At 38.3% G+C, this 12,725-nt stretch overlaps 2 protein-coding genes across 6 annotated transcripts in view; one reads left to right on the top strand and one right to left on the bottom strand.

Annotated features, from left to right (window-relative positions):
- LOC131954116 (uncharacterized) overlaps positions 1-12,725 on the top strand; it is a 245,497-nt gene that overhangs the window by 26,532 nt on the left and 206,240 nt on the right. The gene's annotated exons all lie outside the window — the stretch shown is intronic.
- LOC131954112 (neogenin) overlaps positions 2,963-12,725 on the bottom strand; it is a 122,064-nt gene continuing 112,301 nt past the window's right edge. Inside the window, exons 18-28 of one of the 5 annotated variants that reach the window (XM_059317635.1) lie at positions 12,506-12,680; positions 11,808-11,947; positions 11,030-11,213; positions 9,585-9,703; positions 8,966-9,122; positions 6,822-7,057; positions 6,116-6,232; positions 5,404-5,583; positions 4,301-4,396; positions 3,710-3,852; positions 2,963-3,196 (exon numbers count right to left, since the gene is read on the bottom strand). In XM_059317635.1, the coding sequence (XP_059173618.1) occupies positions 3,098-3,196; positions 3,710-3,852; positions 4,301-4,396; positions 5,404-5,583; positions 6,116-6,232; positions 6,822-7,057; positions 8,966-9,122; positions 9,585-9,703; positions 11,030-11,213; positions 11,808-11,947; positions 12,506-12,680 (1,646 nt within the window). In that variant the 3' untranslated portion in view covers positions 2,963-3,097. Of the gene's footprint in view, positions 3,197-3,709; positions 3,853-4,300; positions 4,397-5,403; positions 5,584-6,115; positions 6,233-6,821; positions 7,058-8,267; positions 8,434-8,965; positions 9,123-9,584; positions 9,704-11,029; positions 11,214-11,807; positions 11,948-12,505; positions 12,681-12,725 lie in introns of those variants that run through there. The other 4 variants (XM_059317636.1, XM_059317637.1, XM_059317638.1 and 1 more) reach the window with 4 other exon arrangements.

The following is a 12,725-nucleotide window of genomic DNA, read 5'->3' as shown; positions in this document are numbered from 1 at the left end:
AGTTCTGACAAATATATTATATGACATAATTTGCTATATATATATTACATACATACTTTATAAACCCAAAAATAATTTGATCATAATATACAATAAACAACCTCAATGTATGTTAAGTTTCTAAAATTAGTAACAAAACTGTTAAAATGTCATAGAAAATGGTTTCACATGTCAAGTAAAAACTCACAACCTTAGGCTGTTCAAATCAAAACAAGCTATCCTGTTGTCTAGCTGGTAGCTCAAATCTTAACCACAAGTTAAGACACATCTGACTGCCTACAGCCAAGTTTCTTGTGGAGCCAGCCTCAGGGCTAACAATAGACAAACAACCATTGGTTGATAATTATAAACAGATATCTCCATGGAGATGTGTTTACAACTCCATGGTGATATAAAAACTTTACAGCCATCACCAGATAGAAGACTAGAACTAGATCTTAGAACTTGGACACAAGTACAAGTCATTTCTAATTCTGACCCCTCATAACAGTTCAAGTCAGACAGTTGAGAGTCATTTAGCTAAGTAAATTTTTTTTTAGGTAACTTCAACCAAAATTTGATTCTAAGAGGTTTTTTTTTTAAATTTTGTATTGAAACCAAAGTGTTGTCCTTACACAAAGCTTATAAGCTTGAACTGTTGAAAGGCAATTTAAATACTTGTAAGTTACATTATAATAACTTCCGCCTCAATTGTGTGCACAAATGAATGAATTATTAGAGTGAATAGAAATCCCAATACCTGCTCACACTTCTGGCTTTAGTGTACAAGTTTAAGGTGCAAAACTGCTCACCTGCTCATGGGGGGTCAGAATTCAAATGACTCTTCTCAAGTGTTAATACATGACAATTAGATGAGAGATCAGCATTTAAGTAGGTTTCAGTTGTTGCTGGAAAATGTGATCAATGACTAATAGAGGTAAAATCACTTGTCACTCAACAAAAGTAGAAAATAAAATAAATATTGCCAACAATCTGAAGAAGTTGGCCAACAATCTTAAGAAGTTGGCCAACAATCTAAAGAAGTTGGCCAACAATCAGAAGAAGTTGGCCAACATTCCGAAGAAGTTGGCCAACATTCCAAAGAAGTTGGCCAACAATCTAAAGAAGCTGGCCAACAATCTGAAGAAGTTGGCCAACAATCTAAAGAAGCTGGCCAACAATCTGAAGAAGTTGGCCAACAATTTAAAAAAGCTGGCCAACAATCTGAAGAAGTTGGCCAATAATTTGATTCAGGTGGCCAAAAGCCTCCTGACATTGGCAAACTCAACAAATAAAACAAAATGTTTGTTGCATAATTCATTCAACTAAAATTCACTCACTCACCAACAACTAAAACATTCACTCACCAACTTTCAATTGTAAGTTTTAGCTGATCAGATGAAAACCAAAACAAATTTTTGACATAATGCTACAAGTCCAGACCAAACAAAAGTTTGTCTTTGAGAGAGAGTAAATGTAAATCATCATCTTCAATACAAAATTATACATTGAAAGAAAGAAGAATCTGACATTAGCAGTGATGTGATCAAGGTATATTTATAAAAAAAATTCTCAGTACATTTACTATAATAAAATTTGTTCACAAAAAGTAGTCAAAATATTTTTGTTACATTTAAAATACAGTTAGATCCTTGGATCTATATGGTTACCTACATCTAGTTGCCTCAGCAATTAACTACAGATTAAAAAAAATTTTTTTTTAAAAATCGAAGGTTCAACGGAGGCAATTGAGATAAAAGAATTGTTCACAGGCTGCAAGACTAAATGCAATTTGTCGTCACACTTGTCGTGACATATGATGACATCAAGCCTAGTCCTGACATCAACATTATGAGTCCTAACATTAATGCCATAGACAACTGATGACACTGATGTCATAACTGATGCTGAAATCAAAGTCTGGCCCAGAAAAAACTAACAGGCAAGTTTTTGTTTACTAATGCTTTGAATTCTGTCAACTTGAGCTTGTGTCAGCAAGCCAGCCACACTTCATACAACTCTCAAACCCTAAATGACACAGGATACATCCAAATGACACAGGATACATCCAAATGACACAGGATACATCCAAATGACACAGGCTACATCCAAATGACACAGGCTACATCCAAATGACACAAGATACATACAAATTACACAGGATACATCCAAATGACACAGGATACATCCAAATGACACACGATACATCCAAAGTGACATGACACAAACTCCATCCAAATCATAATAAGACATGATCAAAATTCTTCAGGCACTAAAGCACTTGAGTTTCAAAATTAAATTAAAAGCACTGTCTCATAACAAACCAATTTCATGTTGTACTAACAAACAAACCTCATGACACATTGTTGTACAAACATACAAACTTCATGACATGTTGTACAAACATCATGACACAATGTTGTACAAACTTCATGACACATTGTACAAACATACAAATGAATCTACCAAGCAGAAAAATCGGATGAAAATTATTAGAATTTCTCAAGAAAAACATCAAACTTTTGCCCCTAGACTGCACTAACGCACATTACAAATATATATTGCTGCCCTAGGTTGGAAATACACAGGTAGAACTGAATAAAGAATTCTTGTTTTTGTCATCTGTATCCAGCTAACTTAAGAATGCTCTACATTATCCATAGAAAATCATTAGATTGAGTGGAGAAGATGAACTCTATAAGGCAGATAATGATAACCATGTTTAACAAGTTATCTTGATAAGATTACAAGTTCTTCAGATACCAACATTGCTTATTTCCCCTTGACAATTATCTCCCATGTCAGACTGACACATTCACACACCCTCCCCCACCCCTAGCACTCAAACTCTTGCTGTGTGATTGTGTGTCAGTCTCACACATTCACACACCCTCCCCCACCCCTAGCACTCAAACTCTTGCTGTGTGATTGTGTGTCATACTGACACATTCACACACCCTCCCCCACCCCACTGCTAGCACTCAAACTCTTGCTGTGTGATTGTGTGTCAGTCTCACACATTCACACACCCTCCCCCACCCCACTGCTAGCACTCAAACTCTTGCTGTGTGATTGTGTATCAGACTCACACATTCACACACCCTCCCCCATCCCGCTGCTAGCACTCAAACTCTTGCTGTGTGATTGCGTTCAGATCTTTCATCAGGCCTTCCAGATTGGCCATTTCTGCTGTTAGCTCTTCTGTGCTCAAAGATTTCTGTGAAAATAATCACAGCAACGGTTAGAACATGTCCAATACTCATAGAACAACTAGTGTCATATGTCAAGCATATGTCAGTGTCATATGCCAAATCTACATGGTCATATGTCCACATTTAGTACTTGACATATTGCTACAATATTTGTACAATTTGTTTCTTAAGTATGTAAATATGAATTGGAGAGGAAGAATGTAATATTATGTTAATTTATGTTGAGGACATATTGACATCATTGGCTGTCACATGTTGAAGATAAATGTTTCATTTTTATTGTGGGAAAGGGCAGCCAAATTTTTGTCATCTTATTTTGATTTTTAACTGGATATGTCAGGCTTTTTATAAGACAGGTAGTAGAATCCACCAAAATGGCATAATGTCAGTTATGGACTGTCCTAGTCTTAGTATTGTTTTATTATGTGGTCAAAATGTTCAAGATTTAAAAATCTAGATTTTTTTTAATACTGAAAAACAAGCAAAAATAGAAGTGGAAACTGCTAATGTTTACTTACAGACAAATCTGCTTCATCTTTCTTGCCCTTTAGATCAGGAGATTTAGAGTTGAAAGGAATTGGAGTTCTCTGGCCCTTGTTTGGTGTTGACATGACAGGGGCTGTAGGCTTTTTGTAAGGGCTGATATTTTGCTGAGGTTTCACTGTATAGGGATAAACAAAATGTAAGGTGTTAGATCCATTGTGTGCTCATGTACTTGTCATAGACCTAAGAAAGATTCTTTCATGCATGGTATATTAAAGGAAGTTACAATCATGCTCTTAGGTAATCTAAACCATAACACATGCTAGAACAAATTATACGTTTCAGAGACTAGATCAATTTAGTTAATCTTTTATTTGTTTATTGGAGGTCAGTAATTACATTTGAACAATTTAAATAAAAGTATTTTAAAAAATATTTCCCTTTTAAATATTGACAACATGAGAAAGTATAGACAATATAAAAATGTGATAAAACTGTGCTGTGACTTAGTGTGTACAAGAAATTAAAGCTGGTGGATTTTGTTCATGAAAATATACATGGTTAAGGTTCAAGTACAATCATGCTGATAAATTTCAAGCATTTTAGACTGCTAGGATTAGACCAACCATATCCAATTCTTGAATTGTAAGACTCATCCATGGCGCCAACCATGTCAACACTGCCATCACGTTCATCCTCATCCACAGCGGTCAGCATTTTGCCTGCAAACACACAAGCAAACTCAAAAATGCACAAACATGCTGTTAAAATTATTGACATTTTTTACCAGCTTCCGTTGACAAGATTTAGAATGTTAGAAATAAACCAAACCTCACAATTTTTATTTGACAACACTGGTTGGTTAAAACTATCTTGTCGCTCTCATTAAATTAAATTTACCAATTTAATATTATGCAATTAGTCATAAATTCACTTTAAAAACATTAGTGACACGTTTTAATTCCATTTGACTTAGTTCAAGATGCAGGACAACACTGAAAGTTAAAACTATTCAACAGAAGTTTCATAATAAAAATGTAATTAGCGAGACAGATAACTAGAGAATATGGTAAAACTGTAAACAAGTGAATGTGTGCTCCAGTGTAAACAATAAACTATCACACCTAGACACAGAGGTAAACATTTTGTTTTCTATTGCCTACAACACACATCAGGGAAAACAAAAGCTAGTTTTAAACCACAGGGTCATTATTTCAACTACATTAAAAAGGTCAATATTCATGAAACCAAAAGGTCATTATTCCTACTACAATTAAACCAAAATGTCATTATTCCTGCCGCATAGAACTCAAAGAACTTAAATTTTTAACTAATGCCCAACAAGAATCTAAACAATAACTGACTGCTTGCATATGCAAGTTTTTAACCAAGTATACCTTTTCTCAAGTATATTTTATAAGTATACTTTTTCTCAAGTATATTTTATAAGCATACTTTTTCTCAAGTATATTTTATAAGTATACTTTTTCCATACTGATTCACCAATTCTACAATATATGACAAGCTAGCCATTCTGATTTGAGTTTGTTTTTTTAAACTCATTCTACATTTGTGAACTCTTCTGTCTTAGAGTTAGACTAATAATAAAATAAACAAACAATGTGGTTGAGTATATAGGTATATAGGCAAGTGAAGAAAGTAAAAAAGACAACAATATCCAATGGATACGTAACACAGCATGCTGTATTAGTAGCAAAACTAGACACACCCTTACTGGAAGGTGGGCACGTGTGGGGCAGGTCCCCAGCGTTGACCCGTGCTGCGCTGGTGTACTGCGTGTTGTACTGTGTACGTGGGTAGATGGGCCGCATTCCCAGCTGTCCGTTACCACTATTGTCCCCGTACTGGAGAATGTGGCCATTGGGTGCGGCAGTCACTGTGGCTATGGCTGTCAAACAGAAATCATCACATTACTCACATTATTCTCTATAACTTTATAACATAATTTAGACAATTCTCTATATCTTTAATGTAAATTGGTTATTACTATTAAGGGAACATGAAGGAGATAGATGGAAGAAGAAAAAGTGCAGGCTACTGGCAAGACCTGGCATGAACTAAAGTGGCTCGCACAAGACAGAGTGGAATGGCAGAGATTTGTTGTTGCCCTATACTCCACAAGGAGTGACGAGGATTAAGTTAAGTAAGTATCACTATTAAAGTATTATTTTTATAAATAATAAAAAAAAATTCTAAAAAAATTTGAATTCAATTAAATAAGGGAACAGATACTGGGTTTTTATTTAAATATTTTCATCAGACCTAAAGTCTAAAAATTAAATTCTATTTTAGGTTTTTAAATTTTTTTTTTTTAAGTTTTATTTAGACAAAAAAGGGGGATAATTCATCTAAAGGGGCAATGACATGGTTAGAGTAGTTTAACCAAGAGTAATATCTTAGACTCAAAAAACAAAACTTACGTTCCCTAAAGGACAACTGGTTATCCATTGGCAGTGCTACAGGTTTTGGTCGGATGAGATTCCTGGGCTGGATGGGCTGGTACCTCTCCTCCCCACTGGATGGGTAGCCGCGGTCATCTGGGGAGAGGTCAAACATGTCACGTTTGTGGCATCATGAACAACATACAGCATCCATTGTCAACACAATGACAATAGTATGGAGAAAGTGCTTGAAAACTGAAACCAGTCCACATCAGTTGGTTCAAGTCTTTTTTTGTTTAAAATTGCACCCAATGAGTTGGTTCAAGTCTTTTTTGTTTAAAATTGCACCAAATGAGTTGGTTCAAGTCTTTTTTGTTTAAAATTGCACCAAATGAGTTGGTTCAAGTCTTTTTTGTTTAAAATTGCACCAATATGAGTTGGTTCAAGTATTTTTTGTTTAATATTGCACCAAATGAGTTGGTTCAAGTCTTTTTTGTTTAAAATTGCACCATACGAGTTGGTTCAAGTCTTTTTTGTTTAAAATTGCACCATACGAGTTGGTTCAAGTGTACGGTGCTCCTGTGTCCACCCCAGATGCTGTGTCCAAAAAACAAACTCTATTTGATCTGCCGTACTAACATATACATCCTAAAGATACTTTATTGCCGCATATCACATTATTTTTTTGTACAAGCCCATGTTTTTTGTTCAATATCTCCCTGCCCTAACTGAAAGCTGAACCTACCAACAAAAGAGTTGCGCCTTCGATCAAGTGTTGAGGCCTGGTCATCCGTGTGGTCAGCTGATCCCCTTGACCCCCGCCTGAGTGTGCTGGTGGCCACTGAAGCGGAACTCTCGCTGCGGTTGGACCTCTCCATCTTGTGGAGCTCGAGGTGGCTGTTGGGCTGGTGGATCCACAGGTCAGGTGGTTTAACACTGGGGGGTGGCACCTTACTGGCCTTCACTGGGATCTTGGTTTGGCTGAGGAAATATGCTAGAGGTCAGGTGGTTTAACAGTTTAACACTGGGGGGTGGCACCTTACTGGCCTTCACTGGGATCTTGGTTTGGCTGAGGAAATATGCTAGAGGTCAGGTGGTTTAACACTGGGGGGTGGCACCTTACTGGCCTTCACTGGGATCTTGGTTTGGCTGAGGAAATATGCTAGAGGTCAGGTGGTTTAACACTGGGGGGTGGCACCTTACTGGCCTTCACTGGGATCTTGGTTTGGCTGAGGAAATATGCTAGAGGTCAGGTGGTTTAACACTGGGGGGTGGGACCTTACTAGCCTTCACTGGGATCTTGGTTTGGCTGAGGAAATATGCTAGAGGTCAGGTGGTTTAACACTGGGGGGTGGCACCTTACTGGCCTTCACTGGGATCTTGGTTTGGCTGAGGAAATATGCTAGAGGTCAGGTGGTTTAACACTGGGGGGTGGCACCTTACTGGCCTTCACTGGGATCTTGGTTTGGCTGAGGAAATATGCTAGAGGTCAGGTGGTTTAACACTGGGGGGTGGCACCTTACTGGCCTTCACTGGGATCTTGGTTTGGCTGAGGAAATATGCTAGAGGTCAGGTGGTTTAACACTGGGGGGTGGCACCTTACTGGCCTTCACTGGGATCTTGGTTTGGCTGAGGAAATATGCTAGAGGTCAGGTGGTTTAACACTGGGGGGTGGCACCTTACTGGCCTTCACTGGGATCTTGGTTTGGCTGAGGAAATATGCTAGAGGTCAGGTGGTTTAACACTGGGGGGTGGCACCTTGCTAGTCTTCACTGGGATCTTGGTTTGGCTGAGGAAATATGCTAGAGGTCAGGTGGTTTAACACTGGGGGGTGGCACCTTACTGGCCTTCACTGGGATCTTGGTTTGGCTGAGGAAATATGCTAGAGGTCAGGTGGTTTAACACTGGGGGGTGGCACCTTACTGGCCTTCACTGGGATCTTGGTTTGGCTGAGGAAATATGCTAGAGGTCAGGTGGTTTAACACTGGGGGGTGGCACCTTACTGGCCTTCACTGGGATCTTGGTTTGGCTGAGGAAATATGCTAGAGGTCAGGTGGTTTAACACTGGGGGGTGGCACCTTACTGGCCTTCACTGGGATCTTGGTTTGGCTGAGGAAATATGCTAGAGGTCAGGTGGTTTAACAGTTTAACACTGGGGGGTGGCACCTTACTGGCCTTCACTGGGATCTTGGTTTGGCTGAGGAAATATGCTAGAGGTCAGGTGGTTTAACACTGGGGGGTGGCACCTTACTGGCCTTCACTGGGATCTTGGTTTGGCTGAGGAAATATGCTAGAGGTCAGGTGGTTTAACACTGGGGGGTGGCACCTTACTGGCCTTCACTGGGATCTTGGTTTGGCTGAGGATATATGCTAGAAGTCAGGTGTGGACAGTGTGGTAAAATAGTACAGAATACGACTGCTGACCCAGAAGTCTTAAGTTCATAGAACATCCTTGAGAACACCCAGCTCACAGGACTTGTGTTAAGGAAATTAAAGGCAGCTGGGCATAGTGTTGACCACACTATCCATTTATATGCTGAGGACACATAAACAGGTGAACTCTATTTCACCTGCTCCCATTGACTGTTAGGTTCAAAGGGGTACTTAACTTTTTTTCTATTATAATATAAACAACAGATTAAAAGTTTGGTAGTTTCTATTAAGTAAAAATATACTGATCATAAAAGGACAAGTTTTCAGGCTAACATAATTAATATTAAGTTAATATAACTAATGTGACTTAATTTAGATTAAGTTAATATAATTAATGTAACTTTAATTTATATTAAGTTAATATAATTAATGTAACTAATTAATTAATTGTTGGCTCTGATAAATATATGCATTGACCATAGAATCTTCCAAAATGTTTTAATAATAACAACTTACCCAGCAGCCCTGTTGCCACGGCAGCGACACAAACAAACAATGATGACGATGACAACTGTACAGAAGACAAAGCCAGCAACGCAGGCAGCAATGATGATGATGACATTGGTCGTCAGCCCCTTCTCCTTCTCATCATTGTTTTTGTCAGGGTTGGCCACTGGAAGGGGAGATAACAAAGATATCAGTCAACTGCTGGGGGAGGGGAGGGGGGGGGAATGTTGCAGTCTGGCTAAATAGCAAAAAAAGTCCTGAAATCTGACCCCTTGGCAGATGAGACTCATTAGGTAGGGAGAACAATTCACATGCAAGAGAAAACTCCAAAATTAAATAACTGCTGCATTGCAGATTGTTCTTGGATGGACAAAGGCTATGGAAGTAAATCTAGAAACAAAAAACAGGCTGAAGTAGGAGTCGACAGATCATGTAGTGCATATCATGTTGACATGTAGTACTTAATAGTGTTGGAGGAAATCCCCCTTCAATGTTAGAATTAAGAGTGAATAGAAGGAAGAAAGAATCAACTTGTCAGCCTTGTCCCCTCTAAAGGAGAAAACAAAAGACACGCATCAAACAACAACACACACCACTGGGCTGGATCTAGAACTGTAACCATGGTTACCTGAAGGGGTGATGTAGGTCACCTTCTGTGACTTGGGACTGAAACCTTTAGAGTTCCTGGCTTGCACCATAAAGTGGTACTTGGTGTCTGGGGTCAGCTTGTCTATCACAGTGGACAACCTGGGGGAAATGACCAACAGCATTGTGATACAGGTTGCAGCAGTAAAGAAACATTGTAAATACAAAACCACCATGTAGCTAAAACATTAAGGTCAGAAAACAGAACAATTGTACAACGCCATCATACAGGGTAACTTAGCACAAGGTCCCCCAAAAACATCATCAAAGCCTGACCTCCTGACAAAGTTGGGTTAATCACTTACAAATTCTACTTCAAATTATCTACTAAACACAATGTTTCTATTGATCCTGGGTTAAGAATAAATATCAAACTCTAAACTAATAAACAATGAAGTGACTTTAAATAATAAATATATTGATCATTAGTTTTTTTCTATACAAGTAGCTCTAAGACTTCTTATAAAAACTAGAAATACAAATATTTTCCAAATCTACACTTAACACAGAGTGCTAACATATTTAGCTACCAACTGTAAGTTACATCACCAGAGATGTGACAACTGAATTAATGGTTTTCATGCAGTAGAAAGGGTGATTTGCCTGACATCTTCAAGAAATGCTAAGGTTTGCCAGATGGATTTAAAAACTGTCAAGGAAATATTTGTCTAAACAAAGTTCAAATGCTAATATTGTAAAATTTCAACAGAATCAAATTATTTTTAGAAAAACATGCTTTTAAGAGAAAAATATGATTTTTACTTTCTCGTATATAAGAAGTATAGAGAAAGTGATACTGAAAAATATAATTTTTCAATCTTGTCCTTTTGTCTGTGTGTGTGTGTGTAAACACGATAACTTGAGTACCGTTACAGCTAGGTTGATGAAATTTCATATATAAGTATTTTATCAAAATCGTAGATCCGTATCAACTTTTGAGCGATTTCCGATAACCGGAAGTGGTACTTTTTTTTACTTTGAATTTTTCAAAAGCCTATACCTTGAGTACTATTTCAGATAGATAAATAAAATTTCACATGTAAGTAAAAGATCTAATTCTCTACCTTCTATCAAATTTTGAGTAATTTCCGTTGACCGGAAGTACTAATTTACGCTATTTCCAATTTCTCAAAAAACTCATGTAAATTTATAAAGTACTAATATGCACATTTTGTTTTGGCGTTCGCTTGGTGCACAATTCTTTTTTCTACTAGATTCTATTCTATTTTTAAAAGTTTAAATAAACAAAAATCATGTCTATATTCCGAGTTGCCATCCCACGTAGTGTTATATTAGCTTATTTGAGAAAGTTTAGGGGAGATCACTCCCGGTTTATTTTTAATGCAAAAGGAACAGCTACATTTGAGCATAAAAAAATGAAGTGGTGTGAAGTGGATGATTCTGACCAGCTGACTGGCTAGAACTTACTTGTCTCCTACAACACCCTCAACTGGCCACATCTTCTCGTCCGTGTGGTCATCTGTGGAGTAGTAGATGAGGTAGCCGGTGATCTGACCATTGGGTTTGGACGGTGGCTGCCAGTTCAAGGTCAGGAGGAGAGGGTTGTTCTCATCTGGCACAGGTGTCAGGTCTCTGGGTTCTGTGCTGGGCTCTGGTCACAGGAGATGACATATGACATGAGATGACATGTGACATGAGATGACATATGACATGAGATGACATGTGACATGAGATGACAGGAGGTGACATATGACATGAAATGGCAGGAGGTGACATATGACATGAGATGACAGGAGGTGACATATGACAGGAGATGGCAGGAGGTAACATATGACATGAGATGACAGGAGGTGATAGTTGACATGAGATGACAGGAGGTGACATATGACATGAGATGACAGGTGACATATGGTATGAGATGACAGGTAACATATGGCATGAGATGACAGGAGGTGACATATGGCAGGTGATGAGATGACATGAGATGACATGTGACATGAGATGGCAGGAGGTGACATGAGATGACAGGATGAAATTATGGTAACATTACATCAACATGATAGTAAAAAAGAATTGTTTATTTGTGTTATTTGAAAATATACTTAATTATTTTCACCCATTTCACAACTCAAATAGTTTAGTTGAAGCCAGAGGGTTACTTAAGGGTATGGGCATGTGATGGAAACCAAATGAGCCAAAATGCTTATTTCTAAACCCCCGAGTAACTTAGACAATTGTCTTTTACCTGCTTCATCAGTTTTGTTCACGACGGTCATACTGTAATCAGATTCACGTCGACCTTTGATGACCTTGACCATGAACTCATACTCAGTATGTGGACGCAACCCATCAATGTGACAGTTCAAATCAGTAGCATTAATATATCTGTAGGACAACATATTTTTCACAGAATATTTCACAAAAACATTTGCCGTAAAATCTTGTTTTCTTCATGTACACAAATAGTAAATACTAATTTCGCTATAAACCCACCTACTAATTCTATTATAAACCTACCCATTCAAAGCTCTGAAACTTAACTCATTGACAGCTTTAAAATCCCACCTATTCAAACCAATTAAAAACCACCCATTCATGACACAAAATCCCACAAATTCATACCACAAAAACCAATTAATTCACACCATTAAAACACACCAAATAACATCACACAAAAAAAAAACCTACCAACGCACTCTAAAACCCACCTTTCCATACCTCTAAAACCCACCCATTCACACCTCTAACCCCCCTCCCCACACCAAAAACCCACCTTTCCATACCTCTAAATCCCACCTTTTCCATATCTCTAAAACCCACCCCATCCCACTTCTAATCCCCCCCCCCACCAAAAACCCACCCATCACACATCTAACCCCCCCCCCCTCACCTAAAACCCACCCATACACACCTCTAACATCCCCCCCCTCACCAAAAACCCACCTATACTTGACTTGTCTGCTGGCTTGTCTGTACTTGATGGTGTAGTAGCGGTTGTCTGTGATCTTCTGGTTCTTGCTGAGAGAGTTATCTGACCATGTCAGGAGGATTGTGTGGTGGGACAGGACGTGGGCATTTAGGCCAATAGGTGGCAGCATGGGTGTGGCAAACTCCACTTCTGATGGAAGAAATTCACAAAGTTACATTCACTCTAAATGTTTGC

This window comes from Physella acuta, unplaced genomic scaffold (assembly GCF_028476545.2).
Source record: "Physella acuta isolate Inbredline_101_S28 unplaced genomic scaffold, ASM2847654v3 ptg000973l, whole genome shotgun sequence".
Classification (NCBI taxonomy): domain Eukaryota; kingdom Metazoa; phylum Mollusca; class Gastropoda; family Physidae; genus Physella; species Physella acuta.
This window is presented reverse-complemented; position numbering and strand designations above follow the sequence as displayed.